The 22,600-nt window shown below is 39.6% G+C and overlaps 1 protein-coding gene across 2 annotated transcripts in view; it reads right to left on the bottom strand.

Moving 5' to 3' along the window:
* Positions 1-6,820: 6,820 nt before the first annotated feature.
* The window catches only part of LOC117399568 (collectin-12-like), a 101,744-nt gene continuing 85,964 nt past the window's right edge, over positions 6,821-22,600 (bottom strand). For both annotated transcript variants that reach the window (XM_033998844.3, XM_059022537.1), the window contains 4 exons: positions 22,293-22,429; positions 14,588-14,697; positions 14,140-14,285; positions 6,821-7,803 (listed from right to left, as the gene is read on the bottom strand). In XM_033998844.3, coding sequence (XP_033854735.2) covers positions 7,784-7,803; positions 14,140-14,285; positions 14,588-14,697; positions 22,293-22,429 — 413 coding nt within the window. In that variant the 3' untranslated portion in view covers positions 6,821-7,783. The remainder of the gene's footprint in view (positions 7,804-14,139; positions 14,286-14,587; positions 14,698-22,292; positions 22,430-22,600) is intronic.

Below are 22,600 nucleotides of genomic sequence, written 5' to 3'. Positions count from 1 at the left end.
GAGGAAGTAGCACTTGAGTGACCAGAGATGGTGTTCAACTTAAGAGCCACAACTTGAAGTTAGCGCCAAAGAAATGTCACTTCTTAAGAAGGTCAGTCAAGTTCCTAAGATACATTATAAGCGAAGATGGGGTGAAAAACAACCCTGACAAGGTGAAGGCCATTAATGATGTCCAGAAGTATGATTTAATGGAGCCAGACAAGGTAACCCCCTCTGCAAAGAAGTTAAGATCATTTCTAGGGATGGTTCTTTATTACCAACATTATAGAAGGGTGTTCTGCAAAAGCAAAACCGCTATTTCATCTCATCTCAGAACCAGGAAATCCAGTAGGAAGTTAGTGAGTAATAAACTTAACGCAGCAGACTGGACCTCAGAGTGCCAGACAGCATTTGAGGAGCTTAAACAATCTTTAGCAGAAACTGCAACATTGGTACATCCAGACTTTGAAAAGCCATTCATTTTGGCTGTGGATGCATCATTCAATGGTCTAGGTGCTGTATTATCCCAAGTCTTCCCTGGTGAGGAGAAGGCTAGACCAGTGACCTTTGCAAGCAAAACCTTAACACAAGCCCAGACTAACTCCAGCACATAGATTGGAGTTTCTTGCCTTAAAATGGGCAGTTTGTGAAAAATTTGGCCATTGGCTCTAAGGACATCATTTTACAGCATGGACAGATAATAACCCTCTGATATATATCCTGACCAAACCCAAACTGGATGCTTGTGAGCAGAGGTGGGTTGCTAAACTGGCTGTGTACGACCTTGATGTGAAGTATGTTCCTGGTGCAAAAAATGTGATGGCTGATGCCCTGAGTTGGGAGCTGTTCGTTCCAACTTGTGTCATTAATGAGCCCTATGCCTCTTTGCTGGAGGAAGCCAATGGAGTCAGAAAAGGAACAGTACAAGATGTTTTCAGGATCACAAACAACTGTCAGGCTATGACAACTCAGCCAGAACCCTTAAGTGAAGGAGATGCTGCCATTGATGACTCAGCAGCTGCGCAAGGTTCCTTGACATCAGAGGAAGTGTCAGCGGTGTTAGAGGTTCATTGTTTGTGTGGTCTTAGCTGCATGATGGCTACAGGCCCAGTAAAGCCACAGCGTCTACAGTTGGGACACTGTCCTTTGCCAATCCTACATCCAAGTCAGCTATAAGGTGCACAAGACGAAGACAATACCATCAGAAGAGCACTGTATTTTGTTCAGAGGCATAGGAGACCATCAAGATGAGAACAAGGCAGAGAAACTGCAAATGCAATTCGACTGCTAAAGAACTGGAATAATCTGAAATGTCATGATGGACTGATGTATAGAGTAAAGAGAGATCATTGGTTTGGAAAGAAGCTGTTCCAATTTGTTGTGCCGGACGCTCTGAAACAAGATGTGCTGAATGGCATACATGATTTAGCAGGACATCAGGGACAATTGCGCACACTTTCTTTAGCACGACAATGATTCTTGTGGACTGGTATGGAGCGGGACATAACTATGTGAAGAACTGCCACCGGTGTGTAGTTGGCAAAACACCAGAACCAGAAGCATGAGCTCCTCTTGAAAACATAAGAACAACTGCTCCTATGGAATTGATCTGCATTGACTTTTGGACTGTAGAGGTGAGCGATAAGAAGGTGATGGACATTCTTGTTGTCACAGACCACTTCATGAAAATGGCCCATGCGTTTCCGTATCTGCAAAGCAAGTTGCTTGCTGCCTGTGGGATGACTTTTTCTGCATCTACGGATTTCCACAGCGTATTTATTCTGATCAAGGGGCCAACTTTGAGAGTAAATTGATTACACCGTTTAACAATTTCTTTTTTTTTTGGTTCCTGGGTAGTAAGTGTTATTTCCTAATTGCTTATGCCTCAAAAGTATAGAAAATGGCTATTATTCCCCACAAACTTTGCTTTTGTGACCAGGACAGTGATATTTTGAAATTTACCTATTTTCCAGAACATTCCAGATAGATTCAGTGCTGAGTAAACTTGGAGTAACTTCTAGAACTTTCCAGTAATATAAATAGTAGTATAAATACAGGGGCCTTAAGCCCACCAGTTCAGTTTAGTTCCAGCTGCCTAAGTGGATACATATCTGCATTTTTCTGAGATGGCATCAAGAGGCTGCAAGCATCCGGCAGATGCATTTTGCTATGTCTGCGGCCAATTTATCAAGACAAGAGCGAAAAAGTACTCAGTGGAAGCATCTGCTAAGATGTGTGAGGCCTACAAGGCATATTTCGGCATGCCTGTCGGGGATCAAGACAAACCCTGGGCACCTCATTTCACCTGCGAGCACTGCAAAAAAACTCTGGAAGGTAAGGTGGACAATTGTTGCTCGGAATTTTATGTTATAAAATTTGTTAATATTTTTAAAATTGTAAAAGTTTTTAATTTTAAAATGTTTTACAATTTTCAATGTTATTGAAAAAATATATCATATATGAAAAATGTTGCGAGAATCTCTTACACATTAGTCATGGGTGAAATAAATGTATTTTTGTAGGATGGTACAGAGGGGAAAAGAGAGCCATGAAGTTCACTATCCCAAGAATTTGGCGGGAACCCACTGACCACTCAAGCAACTGCTACTTCTGCATGGTGGACCCTTCCAAACATCGGACTGGCAAGAATGCACCTGCTATCACGTATCCGGACCTTCCTTCATCCATCGCCCCGGTGGCACACTGCCATGAGCTCCCCGTACCCACTCCTCTGGAGAGAGAGCAGCCGTCTTTAGAAGAGAGCAGCAAGTCAGAGAGTGAGGAAGACGTTGTAGATCCAGATGACAATTTCAGAGGTGGAGCTGAGGAGAGAAACCCATACTTCCCCATCCAAAAAGACCTCAACGACTTGATTAGAGATCTTGGTCTCACCAAGTCCAATGCCGAGCTTTTGACGTCTAGGCTCAAGCAGTGGAACTTGTTGGATGGAAGTGTGCAAGTCGCAGATCAGAGGAAGCATCACCAACCTTTTTCCAGCTTCTTCACCCGTCAAGATGGGCTCTGCTTCTGCCACAATGTGACCAGTCTGTTCGAGGCAATCGGAATCGCCTGTAACCAGAATGAGTGGCGCCTCTTCATTGACAGCTCATCCAGGAGCCTCAAAGCCGTGCTGCTCCATAATGGTAACAAGTACCCTTCTCTTCCCCTGGCTCACTCGGTGCACCTCAAAGAGGATTACAACAGCATCAAGACCTTGCTGGACGCCTTGAAGTATGATGAGTACAGCTGGGAGGTCATAGGAGACTTCAAAATGGTGGCATTCCTGATGGGTCTCCAAGGCGGTTTTACCAAGTTTCCCTGCTATCTTTGCCTTTGGGACAGCAGGGACACCAAGGCACACTACCACAGGCGAAACTGGCCACAGCGGACCGAGTTCTCTGTGGGGAGGAACAACGTCAAGTGGGAGCCACTGGTGGACCCCCGGAAGGTGCTGATGTCACCACTGCACATCAAATTGGGCCTTATGAAACAATTTGTCAGAGCTCTAGATAAGGAGTTGGCAGCCTTCAAGTACCTTCAAGACTTCTTCCCTAAGCTGTCTGAGGCAAAGGTCAAAGCCGGTGTCTTCGTCGGACCACAGATAAAGAAGATCCTGGAGTGCAATGAATTCCCCAAGAAGCTCACTAGTAAGGAGAAAGCGGCTTGGAACAGCTTTGTCGCAGTGGTTCGGGGCTTCCTGGGCAATCACAAGGCCGAAAACTATGTGAAACTGGTTGAGACTCTGGTGAAGAACTATGGCACAATGGGCTGTAGGATGTCCCTCAAAGTCCATATCCTTGATGCTCATCTTGATAAATTCAAGGAGAACATGGGAGCGTACTCGGAGGAGCAAGGCGAGCGCTTCCACCAGGATATACTGGACTTTGAACGTCGCTACCAAGGACAGTATAACGAGAACATTTTGGGAGACTACATTTGGGGGCTGATTCGTGAAAGTGATTTACAGTATAATCGTAAATCTCGAAAAACTACTCACTTCTAAATCTTTTGTAGTCATTTTTGTATTACTTTAGTATAAATACATGTTAATTTGAATTCATATGTTGTTTTTTCTGACTTTATGTGAACGAAAAGACACAAATTCGCCCGTTTTCTCATTGGAAATAGGTAAATTTCAAAATATCACTGTCCTGGTCACAAAAGCAAAGTTTGTGGGGAATAATAGCCATTTTCTATACTTTTGAGGCATAAGCAATTAGAAAATAACACTTACTACCCAGGAACAAAAATTGTGTTACATAGTGTTACCAATCCGTTGGAAATGGCGGAAGTGCAAACACCATACCATCCTATTGGGAATGGTGTAACAGAATGGTTTAACAGAACTCTCAGAAACATGATCAGAGCATTGCCTCCGAAGTCCAAGGCAAAGTGGCCTCGCATGTTGCAGATGTTAACCTTCTCTTATAATTGCAGAGTGCATGAAACAACGGGCTTCCCACCGTTCTATTTAATGTTTGGGAGAATCCCACACCTTCCCATTGATGTCATATTCCAAAACGTCCGATGAGAACATTGTTTAACATTTTGAATTCGTATCCAAGACCTATTGGAAGCAGCCAAAATTGCCCAGAAACACAGTCTTGGAGAGCAAGAGCCTCACGCACGACTTTACAACCGCAAGGTGAAGGGTTCTCCTCTGGAAGTAGGAGATTGAGTATTGCTTGCTAATGGAGGAGAATGTGGAAAGAGGGAAATTGCAGATAACTGGGATTCTGTGCCTTATGAAGTAATGTCTATAAACCCCAAATTCATATTTACAGAATTAGAGACCCTAAGACTGCTAGAGAGAAGATAGTGCACAGAAATCTATTGCTTCCAGTGAATTTCCTGCCTGTACAAACAGCAGACCGGGTGGAAGAGACTTATGTGGAACCTGGATCTACAGGTGTTCAGACTGCTAGACCAGTAATTTGTTCCCAACCACAAACAAGCCACCCACCAGCTTCCATTAGAACCAGATGTGGCAGAGTTAGTCGACAAACCAAATGACTTATTTGTGAAATGTCCAATCAGCAAATGGTAGTACACTGTCCAAACCTAGTTGGTTCCCTTTTTCAGTTTGTTACTGGGGCATTTGCATTGTAAATGCTATATTTGGGCCTGCACTGCCTTATTGTCCATAGTGACTTGGGGTGTAAAGGTTGAGCATTATTATTGCAACAAGGGTGTAGATGGCATCTTTTTAGTCTGTGCTAAGGTTGGGACATGGTACCATTCAATTCTTACGCACTTCAGAAAGAAGAGTTATTGTACTGACAGTTTAGATCTCTGTGTGTTTTGTGCTCTGTATAATTCCACATTGCCAACTGATGTTGTATTTTTTCCCCCCAACTGTTTTTCTCTGGTATTTACCAATTTCAGCAAAATTTAACAAAGTTAAAATGGTTTTTAAATTCTTGCTGAAATACCATTATAATAAACTATTAGTTGCGGTTCGACATGTAAAGGGTTACACTTCTCAACAGCATCCATTTTAGATATTGCATTCTGTTTTACCTCGTTTGTTTTATTGATCAATGGCACTTGGTAAGCTTGCAACTTGCTTAAAATTTGAAAATGTAAAAAATTGTATTTTCACTTTAATATTTGTTATATTTCAATGTCTGTTATTGTGATTATTATTGTTAATGTTATTCTATGTCCATGTACCTTGACTTTCATTATTGCCCTCGCCTACGGCTCGGGACGCATAACTCCAGTCGTGGTCATCTACCACACGGTAGAGCCCGCATCGACGGGCTCTATCGCTTAAATAGTTTTTTTTTTTGGTATAAAATGATTCCAGGTTATTGTGCATCTTTACATTAAAATGCTGATCATTTCTTTTAGCTGCTTGCTTTTACACACACATAAAATACTGTTCTCACACACAAATATTAAGATCGTTGATGCACCATGTGAGGGTGAGACCCTCACTGTAATATTTCAATGCTTGTTTGTGGAAGGGTGGTGGGCAATTCACTGACACAGACAAAACTTTATTTGTAATGCCCCTCAGGTGCACTGATTTATTTTTACCCACAGAGGGCGCTGTTGTCCGTGGCCTGAATACTGGCAACAGTAAACAGGACCACAAGGTTACCAATACTGGTATACAGTCCAGTGCACATACAAGTGCTCAAAAATAATAATGAAAACAAAAGGCAAAAGAAACACGTGTAATGTATTTAACATTATTTAATGCTGTGTCTTTCCTTAGTAGGGAGCAGTAGTACTATTAGGTGGTGAGTCGTAAGTTTGTCTTGTAAATGCATTGTATGTACAACCTGTTTGTCTTTTGCAATCTGAGTGAAGTATCCATTACGAAAATAAATATTTATACCTGTAAGCACTAGCAAGTTGCTGTTTCCTGCGTTCGAAATACCTCTGTGTTCTTAAGAGAATAATGTGATTGTGGATGGGGGTACACACCATAACAGTAAGTCAAAATAGTCAATATGTTTTTTTAATATATACCATAAAATTGCTTCTGTGCTGCTTTGAAAAAAAAAATTAACAAACATTTGAAAATAAAAAAAGCAGTTCACCACATTTTAGGCCTGCTTTTCAGTCACATATGTGAATGCGCAAAGGCGCCTTAAAAACGCAGATGTGAACAGGGTGGCAGACCTAAATATGGGGCAAATTTAACGGTGGTTCCCCAACTTGCTTCCAGCATGTGTTTGCATCAAAGTTAACCTTACTGATGGTTACAATGGTTCAATGCATTGTCATACACTGTACCTCATTGTTTCAAGGTGTATATTGTGCATGTATTCAGTATAAATCAAACAAGCAATCAAACAAGCAACTGAGTGAGTTGAAACTCGACACATAATGGATGTATAGTACACTTGATTTATTGGTTTGTTTGTTAATGTAGGCATTATAGGCATTTTTATGACTGCAGTTAACTGATAATTTACCAGGATTGCTATCATGTATTCCTAATACAGTACCAAATATAGGGAATAAAAATGTACCTGAGACTATATATATATATATATATATATATATATAGAATATGAACCATGAGTGAGTATTTAACCCATCTCATTAAATTTTATAGTATTTCACAATTAAAACATAATTAAAAAAAATATGATGAAACACATAAAACAATTGTATTTTAAATCAATGAGACCTACCCCTTCTTGTATTTCTGTTTATAATATAGCTAAATAGAGCCAGGACAATTCTTACGTATGCTGTATCAGCTATATTTATATTTATTCCCCAAGAATAACACCAGATCTTTTTGCCATTGGTTGCAAATTCATTCACAATTCTCAAAGAAGAAAAACTGTTTGTAGAAAAGACATTAAACTAAAGTGACATTAAACAACAACAAAAAAAAGCTTTGTCATGTTCTTTGGCACTGGAAAAGTCACATTAATTGTAATACACAATTGCAATAAGAAACTATATATTCCGACATAAGTAAGTACTGAACTACACTGGATTGTATATCTGCATAACACATGGCATTTTAGTAAAAAAGTACAAAAAGAAAAAAATATGCATTTAATATGATCTTGTTTATAACTAACAAATATATCCTCTTAATTATTGATCAGTTTAGTGCTTACAGATTATATATATTTCAAAACTGGAGTCTGGAGTTAATTGCACGGAACTGAGATTCCAGATTTGAAGATGGCTATGTATTTTTTTTATTGTCAAAAAGCTTCTTCTGAGACTCCACAACTAAGATGTGGTCCCAAGGTACCTGAAACATTTCAGACATTTGTGTAGCTTTTCAGATCTGTCTGACAAGTCCCATGCATCCTCTTCATGTGTGCTATGATCCTGGCATTGTATCTGAAAAAGCAAAACAATACAAACATGTTGTAAATTCCAAATCAGAGCTATGAGCTATGAAAAAGTTGATGGCCACGGCACATATCAAAAGTATGTGCAAAAAGCATACAGAATAAGAATTAGCAACACAATGTTTTATCAGAATTTGATTATCCAGACATTCAAAATTGTAACTGTGGCATACAGACAGATATATCTCCAGAATCTGATAGTCTCAATAACTTAAGATAAGTAATGTTAAAACCAAGTTTCATGACGCGTGGATAAGCTGTTTTCTTAATTTTTTTTCTCAGTAGCATTTACATAATATCACCAGTAGATGGCAGCAACCAACAAACAGAACAATCTACGCACTTTTAAAAATCTTATTGGGAATGTATTGTGGGATCCATTTCATTAATCAAACTTAAACCAGATTGTATGATTTTATACATAACCACGACCAATAGTAATGAATAGCCTTGTTTTCCGGACTTTTTTTTTAAGTTAGCTGGTTATAACCAAGGTATAATAACAAGTGCCATATGGTTCTGTGAATTGTTGAGATTGTGTATAAATAAACTTCTTAGTCTGGCAGATCAGAATGACACTGATGAAGTCTATTTAACCTGATTCAGATTCATTCATTCTTTCTCTTTCTCGCTCTGCTGAATACCCTTTTCTGTGGGTAACAGCAGGACCAAGTCATCTGGATAGAGCAGGAATTTATTTTCTGTCGTGGAGAGTGAAACCAGGGACTGCAGGCTGTTCCAGCACTGTAGCCAACTCATTGATGTAGATGTTGAACAGTGTTGGGCTCAGACTACAGCCCTATCTCACTCCATAACCTTGTGTGAAGATGTGTATATAGGAGCTCCACCCAATTCAAAGAGAAACCAAAATCCGCCCAGACACACATCCATTTTAATACATGCCCCCAATGTGTGCAGTTCCTTAACTCAAAGACATGACTCCGGTATTGAACATAACTGTTGTATTTAATAACAAGAACATGTTTGATGAACTCCGTTGCAGCTCTCGTCTCCATTAATTACTGGTGGCGCATGCACTAAACACGTCACACAGCTGCTTTGTTGCTTTGTCTGAGACGTGTTCTAGAGATCATATTGAGGGAAAAAAATAAATAAAAAATCGGTGCACAGAAATATATATTTTTTGTAACTTTACAACTGTCAGATGTGCAAGACGTTGTTGAACAATATGCTTTAGTAAATAAAACTTTACGTTACTGTAATGTGCCAATACAAGTTGAACCATTTGGGAACTGCTGTGTTTTATTGAAATATTTTAAACTATTTCGTAGCCTATTTGATATGTGTTACACATACGGTGCATTTAAATCAATGTGGGTTTTATTTCGCAGGGAAATTTAGGTCACTCATCACGGTCATTTTTTCCTCATAGCTCTCAGAACAGGTGACACAGGTTGAAACGTCATTAAAGAAAATAGTGGGTTATGGCAAAGATGCAGCTCTCCTTTCTTGAATCCCCAAAACTTGGATTTGGCGCATCCCTAATATTATTATTATTATTATTATTATTTATTTCTTAGCAGACGCCCTTATCCAGGGCGACTTACAATTGTTACAAGATATCACATTATACATTATACAGATATCACATTATTTTTACATACAATTACCCATTTATACAGTTGGGTTTTTACTGGAGCAATCTAGTTAAAGTACCTTGCTCAAGGGTACAACAGCAGTGTCCCCCACTGGGGATTGAACCCACAACCCTCCGGTCAAGAGTCCAGAGCCCTAACCACTACTCCACACTGCTGCGGAGTAACAAATACTGTACAACCACTCCCTCATTTTATCGGGGGTGTCAGGGTCCAATATAAATCCTCTATTCTATCCGCTTTTTCTCATTTTTCATATAAAAAGCAGTACAGCGGAGGGTAATTGCTTCTCATCAACTTCAGTCTTTCTCTCCTTTCTCAAATGCACAAACCGCTGCATTGAAAGAATCCATTCCCAATATAGGAAGCTTGTTGCTAGGGAGCTGACGTCATTGCCCCGTGACTTTTGCAAGTGCGTTGGAGAAGGGTATACCTGCACGGTCGCACCACGTCTTGAACTACAAGCCTGGTACTGCCACAAGTGAACACCTGGTTGACTAAAATAAAAACCGCTTCAGCAAGTAGATATTTAATTTGCTTTGTGTTATTGTGAAATGCGTGTGTATATGACAACAGTACGATATTAATACGTTGTTCTGAATTGTTTTTTATATTTTTTTGTTTGTGATGTGCAGTACGAAATAAAACGAACAGTAATTCTAAGTGAAATTGCCTATGTATATTGCAGCTAAGGCATGCGCAGTTAGACTGTAAAAATGAGGAGCCAACTCCAGAACAGCGATATATCCGAATCCACAGTATAGCGAGGGGCGATATAACAAGGGGCGTTATAAAGAGGGGTGGGTGTGTATGTGTGTGTATATATATACACATACACACACACACACACACACACACACACACACACACACAGTTGTAGTCAAAAGTTTACATACACCAATGGAAATAATGTATAATTTCTAGAAAAATCAATAATTATTGGAAAAATCTTTTGTAGCAAAAGTTTTGCTTTTGTGGATGAGGAAAAAAAGTTACAATAAATAGATTCTACAATTATTTATTTCAGCAGTTTTTTTTTGCAAAACTCCAAAAATTCGAATTCAAAAGTATTCATACCCTTTGATGCTATGATAGTATGTCTACAAGGTGCTAGAAATTTCAATATGATAATGCAGAACCTAATTCTAGAAAAGTCTAGAAAATGCTGGATTGTAGGTGAACATTCTTAGAGAGTATACTAGGGTTAGGCATAGGATGATTGCTGTCATTATCAAAAAGTCAATATGGGAAAAAGTAAAGAGCTATCTGAAGACCTCGAGAATTTCAAGAATTGATTCTATTATCAAGAAGTACAAGACTCATGGTTCTGTCACAACACTCCCTCGGACTGGAAGAAAGAAGGTTCTTTCACCAAGAATAAGTAGAAGAATTGTGAGGAAGGTTAATAAAAATCTCAGATTGACTGCCAAAGATATTCAAAGTGAATTGACTTTAAGTGGAACTGGGGTTTCCATTGCAACCATAGGTTGAGTATTGCATGATGAAAGTCTCAATGGTCGCAGGCCAAGGAAAAAGCCACTCTTATGAAAACGTCACAAGGACAATCACTTAAAGTTTGCAAAACGGCATTTGAATGATGGATATGAGTTCTGGTCAAAGGTTTTGTGGAGTGATGAAACAAAAATCGAGCATTTGGTCACGCTGATAGTCGTTATGTTTGGAGAAAGTCTGGTGAGGCATTCAAAGAAAAGAACACCATACCTACTGTCAAGCATGGAGGTGGTAATATCCTTCATGGGGCTGTTTTCCCTATAATGGCACAGGAAATTTAGTTCCAATACATGGTAAAATGGATTCCATAGTGGAGACGTTGTTGTAAGTGACTCTGCAGCTGGTGTATAGTTCACACACCCTAGTCTCTGTAAGTCACCTTGGTTAAAGGCATCTGCTAAATAAACAAATACCAAAAGATACTGGCCAATCATCTGAAACCCTCCAACAACTATCCAAAGCACACATCAAAATCTACTTCAGAATGGTTAAAGAAGAATAAAATCAAGGTTCTGGAATGGCCTAGTCAAAGTCCTGATCTAAATCTGATTGAGAATCTTTGGTATGAGTTGAAGAAGGCTGTGCACAACAGAAGCCTTCGGAATTTGAATGAACTGGAAGAATTTTGCTTTGAAGAATGGTCAAAAATCACAAAAGAATCATGCCAAAAGCTCATTGACAAATATCCTAATCATTTCAAATAGGTTATTATTGCTAAAGTGCCTCAACTAGCTATTTATTTCATTTTCCTTGTCAGGTTATGAATACTTTTGAATTAGCATTTTGGAGTTTTGTAAAAAAAAATAAAAAAAAATAAAAAAAATTGCTGAAATAAATAATAGTAGAGATCAGTAATAGTAGTAATCTATTTCTTGTAACTTTTTTTTTCTCATCCACAAAAGCAAAACTTCTGCTACAAAGACTTTTTTCCTATAATTATTTGTTTTTGAGAAATTTCTAGAAATTATGAATTTCCATTGGCGTATGTAAACTTTTGACTACAACAGTATATATATATATATATAGTGGCAGAGTAGGGGGAGGAAAAAAAAAAGGAAAATGTAGTTATGGGGCTAAAATGGGTAGCAGGACTACATCCACCAGAATACCCTGGGGCTTGAATTTAAGCAGGCAGGTATTTCAGCAGGTCAAATGTTTGTTAGTTGCTATTGGCCTCTGTATGAGGCCTGTGGTTTTGATAAGGTTGAGCCTTGCACACAGACCTGTTAATAAAAGGAAAACTTAAAGGTAAAAAGGATCTTTGATAATTGTGATTATTTGGGAGTCAGTAAGCGGTTGACCTTTTGGTTTAAAGTTTAGTTAATACTCCAAAGAGGGAGTTATGTTTTTGTTTTGCTTGTTTTATAATATAAATAAATATACAGGCACCATCCTGTTTTCACTTCAGTTGTTGTGGTCCAGAGTAATTCTTTTACATCGAAAGACAGTGTTAAAGGTCTTTAGTGGCAACGCATATCCCACTTTGCCACTCTCTCTCTCTCTCTCTCTCTCTCTCTCTCTCTCTCTCTCTCTCTCTCTCTCTCTCTCTCTCTCTCTCTCTCTCTCTCTCTCTCTCTCTCTCTCTCTCTCTCTCTCTCTCTCTCTCTCTCTCTATATATATATACATATATATAAAACTAGGGGTTTTAATCAATTAATCACACCTGTGGGCTTTGATCAATTAAACATAATGGATCAATTACTTTTGTCTAACAGAGTGTGGTACCAAAAAACGGTGCACGAAAAAAGAAATCTTGAAAAATGGTGAAGGGTACTTACTGGAAGGTATACCCAATATTTTTACATTTTTATTCAACATACTCCTTTGAAAAGGTATCAGAAAATATATATTGAAAAACATGCTTGTCTGAAAAACTGGCTGGCTTTGTGATTTAACTACAGTGTTTATAGTTAGTGTTTGCTGTTAGGAGCATTAACATAAGCTGAAGAATCCTGCAGGGATGGTGGAGGAGTTATGGGGACATCCTTGTTGTAGTACAAGCGTGTAGTCAGCGTGTTACTTTGGCAGCTTCAAACTTGCAAGAATATCGGTTCTTATTCATGTTCGTATGATCGGAAAAGGTATAATCAAGTTCCTGTGTATCTGGGAGACACAAGAATAAACCTGGTTTGGTTTACCTGGATTGGTTTTCTTTCACAGGTTGTCCGGCTACAATAGCATTATGTTACCGGTAATACTTTGTATTATTTGTAATTGTCATTCAATACAATTTCACATCACTAGCAAACAGGTGTGATTAATAGATAATAAGAGAAAATGTCTAGATTAAAACCTTATTTATATATGGCCCCACCTAATTCAAAGTGAAAATATAGGGCAAGCAATGATCACTACATGGTGCTGGCTTGTATTTCTATAAAGACTCCTTGGCTGATCTACTTTGCAATAATTATGTCCTTGGCAGGCAACTAGAAATGGGGTAAGCTGAGGTAAACAGAACTATTGACTAATTGCTTTAAGATAAAAAAGTCAAGAGGAAAGTAAGACATGTATGGATACTTACTCTTTTAATATTTAAACAGCAAGCTATAAATTAGACCCACTATCTGCATTTAGTTCCCCTATTGTATTTCAATTGTGAATATTCTAAAATAACATGTGTTTACAGGGTCTCAAATCACTAAAGTCTTGATTTTTTTTTTTTTTTAATTTAGTAGTCGCCAATTTGTTTTTTGTTATTTTCTCCCCAATTTAGTAGCGTCCAATTATTTTGTTTGGCTCAGCTCACCACTACCACCTCTGCGCTGACTAGGGAGGGGTGAAGACGAACACGTGTTGTCCTCCGAACCATGTGCCGTTAGCCCCCTGCTTTTTTACACACTGCAGACTCACCATGCAGGCACCCAGAGCTACAGCGTCGGAGGACAACGCAGCCCTGGGCAGCTTACAAGCAAGCCCGCAGGCACCCGGCCAGACCACAGGGGTCGCTGGTGCGCGGAGAGCCGAGGACACCCTGGCTGACCTAACCCTCTCTCCCCCTGGGCGGCACTCGGCCAATTGTGCGCTGCCCCCTGGGGGCTCCCGTCCTCGGTTAGCAAAAGAATATCCTGGACTCAAACCGGCGACGTCCAGACTATAGGGCGCACCCTGCGCTCTACGCGACTAAATTTCTTGATTTGATTAAATGTATGCAACTACAAAAAAAATGCATTCCTAAAATGTAACTTCAGTTTACCTTTGTCATTTTCTTTTTCACAAACGACCCTGTTGATATCATCACAGTAGAAGTCATTCCAGAGGCCTGCGTGGATCATCCCAGCACAATCCTCTCCAGGCCCATGGCCATGCTGCCAGTTATCAGGTTGACCCTCTTTCCAGTTCCTTAAACAACAAAGAAGTCAAATTCAGTCACAATGAGTAAGACAACAGATCTAATTGTTAGTGTTTGGCTTGTAGTAGCATACATTCCAATATCCAATAATTTCTCAAATGATTGGCCATTTTGGACAATAGCCTTTACTGAAAATGACCATCCAAACATCTCTAAAGAAATAGAAGCAGTAAATGTTGAGGAGTTCATAGGTAAACTAGGTCACCATGACCTTGATTCTGATCTCAAGAACATATTTCATGTTTGCGGTCTTTGCACTAAAAAAACAATGTACCATTTATGAAACACTCACGTGAATGCAGGCAAGGTTCCATCCACCCATTTCCACACATTCTCCTCCTCTTTGTCTGTCAGTCCCAACCAGAAATGACCCTTGTCAGCAATTTGTTTTTTTAACCATTGCTGAAGGAAAAAAAAAACAGGAAACACATACATTTATTGCATCATGCAATCACAATAATATATTTTCTGATTCCAGTCTACAGTATATGAAGTACTGTAGAATGTACAATATCTGTCTGTCTGTCAGCCATTATCTACCTAGAGCACGAGTGTCCAATCACAGTCCTGGAGGGACATTCCACTCCAGGTTTAACAGATAAAATTATATAATTGACTACATCAGGGTCTGGTGTAGGTTTAGCTGGTTCAGTTAAACAATTTAGAACAGAGTTTGATCAAAGACTAGGAGTGGAAGAGTCAACTTTGGCCACCCCTGGCCTAGAGATTCAGTACTGCTGGCCAACCAAGTAAGTGCCAGTCTCTCAAAATATCTATCTATCTATCTATCTATCTATCTATCTATCTATCTATCTATCTGTCTATCTATCTATCTCTGTTGGTGCTGTCTGTCGGGAGTGCTTGTGGCATTTGTGCGGAGCTCAGAGTGAGTGAGGGGTGCTCCCCTGTTTTTCCTTCTGTTAATTATATATATATATATATATATATATATATATATATATATATATATATATATATATATATTTATATATATATATATATATATATATATATATATATATATATATATATATTTCTATCTATTTCTATCTATTTCTTTTTTTATATATATCTAGTCGTTGCCAATTATTTTTTATTATTTTCGCCCAATTTGGAATGGCCAATTATTTTTTAAGCTCAGCTCACCGCTACCACCCCTGCGCTGACTCGGGAGGGCGAAGACGAACACACGATGTCCTCTGAAGCGCGTGCCGTCAGTCAGCCGCTTTTTTCACACTGCGGACTCACCATGCAGCCACTCAAGAGCTACAGCGTTGGAGGACAACGCAGCTCTCGGGCAGCTTACAGGCAAGCTTACAGGCAAGCCCGCAGGCGGCCGGCCAGACTACAGGGGTCGCTGGTGCGCGGTGAGTTGAGAACACCCTGGCCGACCTAACCCTCCCTCCCCCCAGGCGACGCTCGGCCAATTGTGCGCTGCCCCCTAGGAGCTCCCGTCCACGGTCGGCTGTGGAATAGCCTGGACTCGAACCGGTCACGCGGAGCGCCTTTACCGGATGCGCCACTCGGGAGTCCCCCTCTCTTTATTTCTTACGTTATAGTATTATTAAATCGGATTGAGAGTTGGGTTTTATACAAACCGGGGGAGGGAGGGGTTCAAGCGCCAATTTTGAAAATTAAGGCACGGCATTAAAATCATTGTTGATGCTATAGCACCTGTGCAAAAATGTGTTGTCGAACTCGGAAAAGTAGTTGGGTGTGGAAACATTAAGTCGGCTTCGAGGATGAATAAAGCTGTTGTGGTTTTCCTCAGTAATGAGGAATTAGTTCAAAAGGTAGTGCAGCAGGGATTAGTAATTAGTGGCGTTTTAGTTTCTGTTTTGCCTCTTGCGGTCCCTGCTAAAAAAGTTACTATTTCTAATGTTCCCCCTTATTTAAAAAATGATCTGATATTAAAATAACTACGCCGTCACGGACAGATAATGTCAGCTATGTCCATGATTCCTTTGGGCTGTGACAACATGTTGTTTCTTTCAGGAGACAATATACTTCTAAATAATACTAATGATGAATTAAACATAGCTTTCAGGTTTCGTGTTGATGGTGCCGATTATGTAATCTTTGCCTCAACAGAATTAATGAAATGTTTCACTTGCGGACGTGAGGGGCACATTGCAAAAAACTGTAAAAACAATGAGAACCACGATAATGAAAGGGGAGAAACTAGTGAACAGAGTGAGAGGAGAGAGGTGCCTGTGAGTAAGGCAGCCGACACTGCAGCTCATAATACTGCAGCTGTGCCCTGTGTGGGAGAGACCGGGGGAGCCATATTTTCAGCGGCAGAGTCTGTCGCTGAAAAAGAAAGGGAGCCGACAGATCAAAGAGCTCAAGAAACTGATAATGTTGTGGAAGAATCGGGGTCTCTAAGTGAGGCTGCTGATGATTCAATTGTTTCCAAAACAAGTACCAGAATGGTTAAAAATACAGATACTGAGAACATAGAAAGAAATCTTAAAAGGGATAGTAACAGTGCAGATATACGATCAGAGGAAGAAGTGGAGGAGGGTGGGCGGGTGATTAATGCAAATATTGATTTTAAAATGCCTGGGAAAAAGAGGAAAATAAAAACTAAGGAGATTCATTCAGCGAAACACAGTGTGTGTTCAGAAACTATAGTCTCTCATAGCGATGACTCCAGGAATGGTTTAGATGTGGGAAGAGACGCGGTCTCTGTTAGTGTTAGCAGTGCTGCCAATCTCTCAGTGACTCAGAGTATAACGGAACTGGAAGACAGCAGAGACGCTGCCAGTGATGTGACTGAGAGCGATACTGACTCCTCAGTAACTTGTGAAATGTCCGTTAGTCAGTTGGAGAGAGGCGGGTACAGTAATGAAAGTATTCGTAGTTTTCTGGAGCTAATTAAAGGTAAAATAAATATTAGTGTAGTTGATCACTTTCCCGACTTGAAATGATTTGTTCTGCGCAGCAATTGATGCGCAATGCGTCAGTTATAGGAATTGAGAAAAAAGAACGAGACCGATTGAAGAATTTAATGAGCAAAGTGCGTGCTTCGTTTAAATCTAGTAAACATGTTTAGACATGCACAATTATCTTATTTTCTTTCTGTCTATTGGTCTGTTGTGTTTATTTTCTCTTTTACTCCTATTATGCAGACTTTTAATTTGGGTACCTTAAATATCAATGGAGGGAGAGATGTAGGAAAGAGAACAGCAGTTTTTGAATATTTAATACAGAAGAAAATGAGTGTTGCCATGCTTCAAGAAACACATACAGATGAAAACAATAAGGCAGATTGGTTTAAACAATGGGAGGGGGAGGTTATACTGAGCCATGGCACTAATTTTAGTGCAGGAGTCACTATTTTATTTTCTAAAGATTTTAAACCAGATTCTTTTATTGTGAGTGAAGAGGTTCAAGGTCGGCTAGTAAAAGTTCAAGTCAGTATTTGTAGTAAGACTCTTGTCTTTATAAATGTTTATGCTCCAAATGATGGGAGAGAGAGAGAGTGTTATTCTTCCAAACTATGAATAAAGTACTGGCACAGTGTCAGCCTGAGGATGTGGTTTTATTGGGTGAGGATTTTAATTGTACAGTAGACAATAAGGTTGATAGGAATGGCTCTGAACCCCATCCAAGGTCAGTCAGTGAGCTGGTCTCTGTCTTAAGAGCGCATGATCTAGAGGATGTGTGGAGATTGATGAAACCTGATGCTCGCCAGTATGCTTGGGTGAAAGGGAATGCTGGACATATTTCACTAGTTAGACTTGATAGGTTTCATGTTTTTAAGCATCATTTAAATTGATTTACTACCTGTGATATATGTCCTACTAGTTTCTCTGACCATAGCTTGGTTAATTTGAACATGCTTATCCCTTTTCCATGTGTATATACTTCATATTGGCATTTAAACACTAAGCTTTTAAATGATATCCATTTTATTAAATGTTTTTAAAAAAAATTGAACGATGGAGAAGGCAACAGTGTAATTTTTCATCCTTAAGGCTATGGTGGGATGTCTCTAAGGTTCAGATTAAGGAGGCTGTGTGGTCCAGTGATTAAAGAAAAGGGCTTGTAACCAGGAGGTCCCCAGTTCAAATCCCACCTCAGCCACTGACTCATTGTGTGACCCTGAGCAAGTCACTTAACCTCCTTGTGCTCTGTCTTTTGGGTGAGACGTAGTTGTAAGTGACTCTGCAGCTGATGCATAGTTCACACACCCTAGTCTCTGTAAGTCGCCAGCTGTAGTGACAGGCTGTTTGAGGACCTGAAGCTTAAAAAAAGTAAACTGGCTGATCTGCTGGATACACGAGTACAAGGGTCGCTAGTGCGCGCCAGGTTCCTTAACTTGTCTCAAATGGACGCTCCCACCCAATACTTCTTTGCTTTGGAAAAGAAAACTGCTCAGAGTAAACTTATTTATTGTTTACGGACAGATCAAGGACAACTACTGAGCGAACCTGAGGTGATCCGGGAGTACAGTGTGGGTTTTTAGTCTGACTTGTTCACGGTGGAGGCTGGGGATGAGTCTGGTAAAACTCAGCAGTTCCTAGAAGGTCTGGACCAGGTTCCTGAAGAGGAGAAGGATCAGTTGGAGAGAGAGTTGACTTTCCAGGAGTTCTCTGATGCTCTTGTGTGACTGAACAATGGTAAAGCCCTAGGGATTGATGGTATACCGGTCAAATTCTATAAGACTTTCTGGTCTACAGTCAGAAAAGACCTGTTTGAAGTGGTACTTCAAAGTATTGCGGAAAGGAACTGCCTTTGAGCTGTCGGCGCGCAGTATTGACTTTACTACCAAAGAAAGGAGACTTATGTAATATAAAGAACTGGCGTCCAATAAGTCTCCTTTGTACAGATTACAACATTTTATCAAAAACTTTGGCGAAAAGGTTGGGCAAAGTGATTGCTTGACATTGTTTGGAGAAGTGTCCTCTGCGAAGACAAACTGGTCACAAAGCAGTGTGTTTTTATTAGGTGATTGGGAAGGCAGTAGGCCTCCAGATCTTCCCCCAGGGTTACAGTGGAGTCAAGCAGTTTTCTTGGGAGGGGAAGGGGTGGCTAAAGAGAACTGGGATGGGATGTTAGATAAGGTCAAAAGTAGACTGCAGAGCTGGCGATGGCTCCTGACTAAACTATCCTATAGAGGTAGAGTTTTAGTGATTAACAACCTAGTAACCTCCATGTTGTGGCATAGAGTAAGATGGGTTATTAAAAGAGAGTTAGATTTTTTCTGGGATGGATTGCACTGGATAAAGCAGAGTGTGCTGTTTCTGCCTGTTGAAGCAGGAGGGCAGGGCTTGGTTGATATTGTGAGTAGGGTGGCAGCATTTAGGCTGTCTTCTCTACAGAGGTCACGGTGTGATTAATTATTCTGTGTTTTGCTTCTAATCTCCACTCGTTCCCAGCATACGCCATCACTGTTTGCAAGCAACGTCAATGAATTTACCTGGCAAATTCAGTCGAAAATTGCCTACCGTCAAACAGGCAGATATATCAGACTGATAGGACAGAAGGACTGATTGATAACATCAAAAAAACGACAGAATAACTTAATACCACTTCATTTACCAAAATGAAAATGATTTATTATGGATGCAGGAAAAACACATTAACAATACGCTGTGCAGCGTCAACCTAGAAATCTGTCTTGTGTAAACTTCATGTTTTTGTTCCATTATGAACCTACACAAAGGGGAAATACCAGGGGCGGCCGGTTAACAGTGTTCCAACCGTCTCTTATTAATGAATTGCGCTTCAGTGTTGCCAACTCCACAAAGCAGGAAGTCACCAGAGAAACCTCACAAAGTCGTGAGATGTTGCTATTTAGACATTCTAAAGTCACCAAAAATGTCGCTAGACAATTTACCACTCCTCTCGGAATCGCTGAAACATTAAGAGTGAGCGCCAATATAAACAATATTAAATGTATTAATGATGGCTGATCATTTTTAAACGTTTTTAATTTGTCTGGATTATCTACTTAAACAGAGTCAGTTTAATGTCATTGATTAACATTAATTTTATTGTAACATTATGCAGCACTTATCACGGTTTTAGTACATTATGTTTGTTAAAATAATTGATGTCGTTCGCATCTGTTAACATGGGGGCAGCTGTAGTTTTAGTAGTTATTTACATTATGATTAGCACGTCACTCGTGATCTCTTTGGTTCACAGTCTCCACAGCAACTTTTCAAAGCTGCACTGGGCTATGCAGGATTTGCACAGATTTCTGCAGGTGGAGTTGAGTGACGTCATGCAGCAGGCCTTGAAGAACGGGCATTTCTGCGATTCTGTCCAGAACTGTAGATCTGTGCAGAACTGTGGAAATCTGCACTACAAGAACGCCACCACTGTACTACTTCAGAACGGGAGAAGCGTGTTGTATTGAACTGCTTGTGACTGATGTTGATAAAATTTGGCGACTTCATTCTCTGAAAATCGCAGCTGTCGGCAGTGAAAGTCACTAGATTTGTCGCTAGTCGCTTTGACAATGTTTTTGTCGCCAGGGGAACCCAAAAGTTGGCAACACTGTTGTGCTACCCTTCTGCTGGGTGATGTGCGTTTCATTTCCCACTCTCACGTGACACTGACACATCAACAATGTCGTTCATCACTTCTGTTTAATGGGCCGAAGCCGGGCTGTGCTCGCTCAGAAATGCGAGCACCCAAATCCGCCGTGCACATGTGCAGTAGCAGCCAACCGTCAGCCAGGCCTGGCTACGATTGGCTTAAAAAATGGTCTGAAATGTACTATTTAAGAACACAGTATATATACAGTTCTGGCAATGTCTAAATCAGATTGGCAGATTTGACCAGAATTTAAGTCAAAGTAGATGGTATAGTCAGAGGTGAAAGTAACTTTAATTTCTTACCTGTGTAGTGTAATTTTCAGGTACACGTTAAAAAGCGGTACTCAGTGCAATGCGCTTGCTCGCGCATGCCTAAACAACTTCCACTAAGAAAGCATGGATGGTACAAATCAAATATGGTACGTTATGCTGTTTTCGGTCGTTTATATCTTTTTTTAATTGAATGTATCATATTTTCCAGTCTTTTATGTCGTTTTTAATGTATTTTACCACCATTAAGAAAACAGTATGCAAATATTTATCATATGCAATACATTGGGTCTTGTATATTTTTTTTTTACTTGTGCAACTCTGAGGTGAATTGTTTTTTCTTTTTAGAGAAATTAATTGTCTGTTGCCAGTTTAAGTTTGCAAAAAAATAATGTATAATTAATGGTAAATGTACCTCTTTAGACAATAGGAAAACACCCATCAGATCGCAATTGATTGCACATGTACCAAAATATGACATTGTACCACTTTCTGCCATTACGAGTCAAGTTGTGGTATGCATACCACATTCTGACGATGTACCACTTTCTAACACTACACTGGCTCTGTAGTCCAGATCATGGCTTCTATCAAAGTGAAAAACAACGTCCACAAACTTGAACTTGAAGCTTATCTATAAACTTCAGGTACATTCAAACAGTATTCCAATTCCAAAAGAAAAGAAAAGAAGATAGTGACAGACAAGTTAAAAAAGGCATGCAAATAGAATAATCTAGCTAGAAAAAACAAATCAAATAATTTTTTGTGTTTTTGTTTTTTATTATTTGTGCCTTTTTCCTGAGGGATATCAGACAACGTTCATTAGGTAAACTGTTAAACCGAAGCTGCTGGTTGTTGCTATGGTAAGACGAGACGCAATGTATAATGTGATTTTTTTCACTGTAAGCAAAGTTACCTCACTAATGCAGTAACATCCTTTCAGAATGTCAAAAAGGACTTTTACAACTGGAAAATCCTCAGCTATTGGTATTTGTGCCTCCCCTGACTTGGAGGTCACCAACCGCCACTGCAATAGGTATTTGAATTTAAAACATGTCTGGGACTATAGTAGGCATCATAAAGCTCTGTTTGCATTTACTTTCAGTTAGTTAAAAATAGTTAAATAGTTAAATAGTTAAATAGTTAAAAATATTCATTCTAGTATTCCTGATTTACCTGTTCCTCTTTGTCACTGACAATAACCATAGTTGATGACTTCTCTTCACAAAGTTTTTTGGCTTCATCAAAAATATCCCTTTCGGTTGAGAAGTAATAGCACTTGTTCCTAAAGTTGATCCACTGTGGAGGACAACCTGGTGAAAATACCAGCAGAAAATATTTTATTAACGACATTTTCCCCTCATTTTATCATATTCTCCACTGCAACTTTCCTCAAACACCTTCCCTTGTCCAAGCCCTGCTGTGAGGGGGAGGGATTGAAGTGATTGAGGGATTAAAGTAGCTATGGCCAGAACAGTCAAACA

This window comes from Acipenser ruthenus, chromosome 4 (assembly GCF_902713425.1).
Source record: "Acipenser ruthenus chromosome 4, fAciRut3.2 maternal haplotype, whole genome shotgun sequence".
Classification (NCBI taxonomy): Eukaryota; Metazoa; Chordata; class Actinopteri; order Acipenseriformes; family Acipenseridae; genus Acipenser; species Acipenser ruthenus.
Note: the sequence above shows the minus strand (reverse complement) of the source record. Positions and strands in the feature narration are given on the sequence as shown.